Here is a 7,756-nt window from a genome sequence, read left to right as displayed (position 1 = left end):
ACAAGGTCAAAAAATACATTATATGTCTTAACCTAATCAAGACTTATTTGAAATTTACGAGTAGTACAAACATTGTTAGTCTAGTGATACATTAATCACTTATCAATGACAAGGTTGTTAAACACAACATTTTTTACTCTACTAAAAAAATGTTTAATTTTTTTACAAGTTACAAAAAAATAGGTTGAAAAATATTTTTTTACTAAACCAATATTGCTAATTATTTTTTCAGCATTACTTTAACAATTCCCAAATTATAAATAATATATTTGATGCATATCAATATTTATATAATCACTAATTTATCAGTTCATGGTTGAAAAGCCACAAGTTCAAAAACACACTATACCACTCACCTTGTAGAATTCCTTTTTGGAATCCATAAACAATACAAAATATAGTTTTCTCTCTTTGGAAGGTAATGATTGGTGTTATGTATGGATGAGATATAACTCAATTACAATATGTAACTATGTCATGTCTAATTTTTATGGTGGTTTTTCCTGCTTATTTTATTTTATATTTTATTCAAAGAATAGGTTGCAAAACTTAAAATATTTTGACACATTTTGAAATTTGAGGTTCTAAAATATCATTGAGACTAAATATAATGAATAGATACTTAACTCTCCTATTTATGTAAGAAATTATAGGAAATGTTGAAGATAAATATAATTAAAGTGAACAAACTATTTCCAAACTTGGATTTACAATTATCTTCAAAAACACATACAATCCTCTTTAAAAACACTTACAATCAACTTTAAAGCACTTAAAAAATAAAATTATTTGATTGTCTAGTTCATTTCTCAGCTTTTGTTTCATCTAAATATAGAACATAGATAGTCACAAAAAAAAATTTCTAATATATAGATAAGCATTAGGTAAAAAATATATCAAATATATATTCATGACAAAGACTATATAAACAAAACTGGATTGACTTACTTTTGTCAAGCTTAAATTTCACTTCCTTAAATAGAAGCACTCTAAATTTGAGAGTATACCTAAAAAAAAATTAATACTATTTTCCAAGACACAAAGTCTGTATAGTGTTCTACTCGAGAAGGGTATTTTTTTGTTTGTGGATAAAGAAAGAGAATGGCATCACAGTCTGACTTACTTTTCTTGGATTGGGTACAAGAATACCCAACCAGCAAGGTATTTGAAGGACATTTCCTACATTAAACAAAACTTATCCAGCCAATAACCAGTTTCAAATTCTGTAATTAGATATATTCTTTAGAAAAGCTCTTTTGTCATTCAAATGTACATCGTGGCCATTTAAGATGAAGCAAGAACATCTGATTACATTGTAAATTGTGATCATTTTGCATATGGTGGAATCATCTGTACCACCCTGAATCATACAAGTTCATGCACCAAAAGTTATCCGCCAAAGTATTTGGCTCTATAAACACTAAAGCTGCTATTTTTTTCAAGAGAAGACATTAGATTGAATCTGGCTTTTTTACTTCTCTCGTGAAAATGGCAATGGTTCTACATTGATTTGTTGCATTTTTCAGATTTTTCTTTGTTTGCTCATTTTGGGCATAAGCAAATGGCATCTCAAAAAAAAAAACTGACAAGAGGTTTACCTCAACTGACGGCATGGGCATCATGTACAAGAACACACATTTTTCTTTTGTTCAAAAAATGGGGATCCATATGATGTGGGCATTCAAGATTTGTGTTTTTTCTCAAAAAAATCATACTACAGATTCCAGAGGCCCAGATTACAACTCGTTTCACATCGTATTAAGGTCAGATGAAAAAATTCTATACAAATTTATGTTCTTGCAGGTTCATAATGGCCCTACTGGATTGGATGAATTGGAATACTTTGTAATGAGAGAGTAAGTTCTGTTAATGTGCGGCCTGTTTTTACATGGGATTTTTTTTCATAATCGATGCACGGGCCAATGGAGAGTTGCAACCAGCCATGACCAGATTCGGACAAATCTTCTTCTTCATCGGCGCCGCCGCCAAAATTGTTACATCTGTCTTCGATTGCGGTGCTGTGATTCGAACTCGAGTTGCTTGGCGGGCTTGTTCTATAATCTCTTGATGTTGCAGAAAAGCCTCCATTGTTAGACCTTGCCGTGGTCGCTGATATTTCTGAGATGTCAGATGGGTGCTTTGTAGGAAGAAATTGAAGTTCTCTCTGTTCCAAGTTCAACCACCCACAATTCAACTGTCTATCCGCCATTGAAATCCCAGAAAGAAGTTCGTTTGAGCTGCTTGTCGCCATTGTTATGCTCGGCTGTCTTGGCGGATCATTGTGCCCAAAAATTGCTCTCTCTTTCGCTGCAATGCAATCGTCGTGGTGTTCAATGAAGCTCTCCACCCTTCAAAGATCAACAGCACAAGAAAAAAGCTTATGTACATGCAAGTTTTAAGTTATATTTGATCAATAACAGGACTAAAAAGATTCAGAATTCATTTAGACGCTTACAAACTCGCCTGATTCTTATATATAAACACATACATATATAGATAAATACAACAAAAAGCCAACGGTGTTTTTTGAAACTTTTCACTCAACAACAAGAAGAACCAACATGAACACATTTACTGCACTCAAGTTATTTTGTCTATAGAAATGAAAATCCTAAACTGGCTCCATAAGTTTGACCTTGAGATACATATATAGATAAATAAATGAATACATAGAGAAAACTCTGTAAGGGTAGATAAACATATATATAAACAAATACATACATGAAATAGGTCCAATGTAGATTTGACAGTTAATAACAAGCCTAGAAACACTGATGAACCTGAACTTTTCAGTGAGAAAAAATCAGCAGTTTAAAAATTAGTAATGTTCCAAGCGTAGTCTATATAATCAGTAAAATCACTCCTTCTAGCTTTTGCATAGCTGATGCAATGCCATTTCTCTATGTTTTGATATTATACTGATGTTCAATTTTTCAGCAGTGGTTGATAGTCTGTTAAGGCCAAAAACAATTCTGATTTATACATTTTTTTTGTAATATTTACCTTGTATATCTAATAAAACAAGTTACATACATGAATATCTGAATTGGCTCAGTTTAAATTTATTATAATCTATAATATAAATATATAAGTTTGTTTCTGGATTCTTGTATTCTTTATATTCTTTCATTCTTATGACGAATGAAAGAGTGTGATCTAAAACGTTGATGTTAAAAAATACATAATTGAATCCAAAAACAAACTAATAAACTTTTTAACATGACTGATAACGACTATATCCCATGTTACATACCTTGAAAAGACCCTGCCGCAATCACAAGAATGGCCTCTGGTGCCACAGGTCTTGAGATGGGCTTTGTAATCAGACTGAACAGCATATCCCTTTGAACATCTCTCACACTTCCATTGCTTCTCTATGCTGTGTTTCCTCCTGAAGTGCTTCTTGATGCCAACAAGGTCTCCAAGAGCATGGCAGGGGTCGTTGTGAAGGCAGGTTGGATCAGGACACACATAAACCCTTTTCCTGATCTCAGGAGTGGGTCTTTTCAAGAGCTTCCAAGGGACTTTATGCCTCCTCCTGTGCATCTGCAGATTCTGATCTCTCTGGAAACCCTGGTTGCATATCTCGCACACATATCTATCCGATTCCATCAATGTCTTCGGAGATAATGCCACCACCTCCGCATCGGGATCTGCGTAGAACAAGTTACAACTCAATTTTTCAATACCCACACAATCAATCATACATACATGTATATACACATGCAAGGATAAACAAATTTATGATTTTGTAAAGTAGCAAATTCTTACCAGGTGTTCCTGCAGGCCGGCGTTTTCTTTTGTTCTGGTTGTTGGTGGTGGAGTTTGCAAGAGAATCACTAATGCCCGGAATGAGTTGCATATAGAGACATGGGGAAGAAGAAACTTCGGTTCCTGGAGAGGGCAAGGCTGTCATATTGGGGAAATCAATGGAGGTGTGGGAAATAAGTCACACTTGGGTTGACTATTATAGATTGATGGAGTCTTAGAATAAAGTCACACTTTGGTCGATGATGGATTGATCAAAGAGACAATAACTCAATCTATCAAAAAGAGAAAAAAATCCTTGAGTTGGGTGAATTAAGTCATGCCGGGTCAACAATAGATAGACAATCAAAGAGAGACAACTATCCTTGAATTGTTGAGAATAAGTCACACTTGATTCGATGATGAAAGAGAGCCAGCAACTCAATTGATCAGAGAAACAACTACTCTTGAATTGTTAGGAATAAACCACACTTAAATGGACAAAAGAGACAATAATTCAATTGATAGAGCATTCCAACAATAAATAGAATGTGCTTTTATACAGCATCTTAAAAGACAATTCTTGGGTCAATAATAGATAAACAATCAAAGAGAGACAACTAAAATTACTGTTGAGAATAAGCCACACTTAGATTCAATGACTAAAGAGACACAATAACTCAATTGATCAAAGAGACAACTATTCTTGAATTGTTGGAAATAAGCCACACTTGAATCGACAAAAGAGATAATAACCCAATTGATAGAGCGCTCCAATAATAAATGGAAGGTACTCCTATGCAAGATCTTAAAACACCATTTGAGAATGTTCCAAGGCAGATTCTTGCTCTGGTTTGGCCTTAGATTTAAAACTCTCCACCTCTGGATATGATCCCATGTGCTGCGCAAGCATACAGAAGAAGAGTAAACAGTTGAAACTCTCTACCACAAACTTAGGAAAGCAAAAGATGGATTAAATTAAAGGGGCAAACTTGAGGTCCTGACAGAAGCCAACTGTAATGGCACTCACCACTAGCTGTAGTGGCCTGTTGGCACTTGGCAGTCTGCAGCCTTTCAAACCCTTATCATCATAATTATCCCCTCTGCAAGACGATCTTGAGCAATCTACTGTAAACAACAAAAAAATCCTATCTTTGCCTTGTCTGAGCAAATTAACAATAAAAGGAGATCAGGGTAGTAAGAATATAAGGGATTTCCTTGTCCACTGTAACGGAGGTGTTGTAGTGGCGGCCTCCGTTTTGAAATTTGAGAAAATGTTGAAGGAATGAATGCATTGTAAGTTAAAACAAATGCTTGGGTCAGCGGGCCCTTTGGAAAATTTGTTTTCTTTGATGGAAAGACTTGTTTGTACGAGGGGGCGTTGGTATGCAGAGAAAAAGGAGGAGATGAGAGAGCAGTTAAACGAGGATTATTAACAAACTCCCCCCGCACGAATTCAATGTGCAATGAAAAGCGTTTCCGTCCACGTGCACAGGCCCATTCCAATTATTATAAATCTCTTCACTTTGGACCCTCTTTCCCACTACCCTTATGTTGAAACGCCATCAGAGCGGGATTAGAGTTCAAGTACTCCAATTCTTTTAGCCGGGTGGAATTCTCTATGTAAATTTCTTGAGGATGATATTGTTCTGATTAAGTTCAACTAGATTTAAAAAAAAAACTTAACTGCAAAGGAATTTATTAGTGAATTCAATCAATAAAGACAATACATTATAGACAGATAACATATGAAAGATGAGACAACGTAAAAGAAATAAAATTAAAAGAATTGTTGAGTCCTTTTAAGGAAGGAAGTCTTTATGATCTCACTCAAAACAACATCTAGACCAAGTACCTCTTTTGTCAAGTGGGATTAGAGTTGAAGTACTTGAATTCCCCTCATGTTGTGGAATTCTCTATGTAAATTTGTTAAGGATTATGTTTTTATTAAGTTTAATTGGGAAAGGGTCCCATCCCAAAAATACATCAAGTCCTATAACAAATTAGAAAGAATTCATGAAATGATCAGCAACTAAAGCAACTAGGGATGAGACAACAAACATGAAACAAAATTAAAGCAAGTTGAACTTTCTTCCATTCTTCCTTATGTTCTTTGAAGAAAGGAAGTCTTTTTAGACTGACGCACAATGATGCCTAGATCAAGTTGTTGTTATTCAGTGCTCAACACCTCCTTGGAGGTTCGTGACATGGCATAACTACCTCCCATGGATCAGGCTAAATCTGCCACTGACTGTTCGATCATTTTGTTCAACGGCAAATGATACCAACAACTGGTATCAGCACCTTGGGTCATGGGTTCGAGTCTCACTTTAGTGAGTGTTGAAGGTTCAGTCAGTGCTGAGGGGGAGATTGTTGTTGACTCAATGCTCAACACCTCCTTGGAAATTTGTCACATGGCTTAACCACTTCCTATGGATCGGGTTGAATCTGGCGTTTTTATTGGACATTGACAGTTGGAGCTTTTGGCACAACAACAAATGATTCCAAGACAAGTCCCTCTTTTTTCATAAGAAATCCCTCTTTCACCGACTAGGTAGCAATCAACTGTGTCTCTATGCATTTCCCCCTTTTGATCTTTTTGTCATACATATAAGATGTAAAATTGTACATTTTATGAATCAGATTACAAGCAGTGGTTCATGAGAAATCATCAGGCATTGTTTGTCGAATTATCACACACTGAGGAAAGAATTAAGTTTAGGAAAAAAAATCACCTTTGACTATTTAACACTTTTGATATAAGAATTAAGCTTAGTGTATGATGTTCACGCGGTTCCGTATTTGTATTCTTTATCCTTCAAATACAAGATACTTTTTACAAAGACATGATTGAGGTGGAAGTTGGTGCAGGCCATCAGCTTTTTCCATGGATCATAGTAAATGCATGTCTACCATTTTGCTATCTCCGTAAACGTTTCTTTCTTTTCAAAGGTTTACAAAAATTCATGGGCTAGGCAAAAATAATCGAACGGCCAGTACAGAACGTCAAATTCAGTCTTTTATGAATCTTTGCATTGCAGTCGACAGTTGTTGAGTTTTACGATTGCGGGTAGATCACCAGTCACATCGTGTCTTCACTTCAAAGTTTAATTTGATGGTGGTTTCACCCTATTTTAACAAAATTATCAGTTATACACAGGAATTTTCCAGTACTGTAGAGAATTATTCAGCAAATTTGGTCAAGACAAACAAACTTCTGGCACAGAGAATTATCCTGCTATGAAATGATCACTTATCTAATGGTGTATTTATCTGATATGCATTAGTGCTGCATCGTTGACAATCTAGTGCATTTGATTTTTTAAATTGAAATGAGAATTCAATTGTATAGGGGAGGGGGCACCCATTAACTGGATTTTTGCTAATTACAAGAAAAGTTGTTTTCTTTTTGAGAAAGAAGCTAGTAATTATATCAATCGTATAGTTTTATTGATATCAATAGTGCATGATTATTAAGATATTTGTGCATATTTGTATCGATTGAACTTTATTCAGTTTACAAAGCTAACAAATAATGGAACAATAGAAAAAATAATGGTCACTTTTTGACCCTTACATGTACAGTGGCACAACGTTCATCATAAAGAATCTTGAAAACTCTGAAGTGGAAGCCCCCTCTCTAGTAGTTGCTCCCCTCTACACTGAATGAAATGAATGACTGGTCAGAGTAGTATCCATGCTTATTATCCTCCTCCATTCCCTCCCCATACCGCTTTATATAATCTATTAGATAGATGCAGGTTAGCCCTAAAACCCTGGATAGTGCCCTTCCTACTGATGGGCTCAGACGTTAAGCCCACTATAGGAAAGTTAAGTTCGGGGATAAGAGCTACAGAAGTTCAGGTTGGTGACCGTGGAATCTTGGGTTGGTTCATAAGAAAAAACAATAGTTATAATAACTATTAGTGTTCTTCACATATTTGATTTTTTTATCAATATTTCAAATCACAATCTATCATTCTTCATCACAATAAACAAATACATTTAT

The 7,756-nt window shown here is 35.1% G+C and overlaps 1 protein-coding gene across 1 annotated transcript; it reads right to left on the bottom strand.

Moving 5' to 3' along the window:
- Positions 1 to 1,283: 1,283 nt before the first annotated feature.
- LOC149569591 (zinc finger protein SHOOT GRAVITROPISM 5-like) lies at positions 1,284 to 5,048 on the bottom strand. Its single transcript, XM_089822272.1, has 4 exons — positions 4,778 to 5,048; positions 3,772 to 4,648; positions 3,254 to 3,653; positions 1,284 to 2,348 (listed from the first exon to the last, which is right to left on the bottom strand). Exons 2-4 carry the CDS (start codon positions 3,914 to 3,916, stop codon positions 1,817 to 1,819), a joined length of 1,077 nt encoding a protein of 358 aa, XP_089678398.1. The 5' UTR covers positions 3,917 to 4,648; positions 4,778 to 5,048; the 3' UTR covers positions 1,284 to 1,816.
- Between the last annotated feature and the right edge of the window lie 2,708 nt (positions 5,049 to 7,756).

Source organism: Cupressus sempervirens, chromosome 3 (genome assembly GCF_028749045.1).
Source record: "Cupressus sempervirens isolate cs-2001-9-10 chromosome 3, ASM2874904v1, whole genome shotgun sequence".
In the NCBI taxonomy this organism is placed as follows: Eukaryota; Viridiplantae; Streptophyta; class Pinopsida; order Cupressales; family Cupressaceae; genus Cupressus; species Cupressus sempervirens.
The sequence above is the reverse complement of the archived record's forward strand: the minus strand, read 5'-3'. Positions and strand labels throughout refer to the sequence as shown.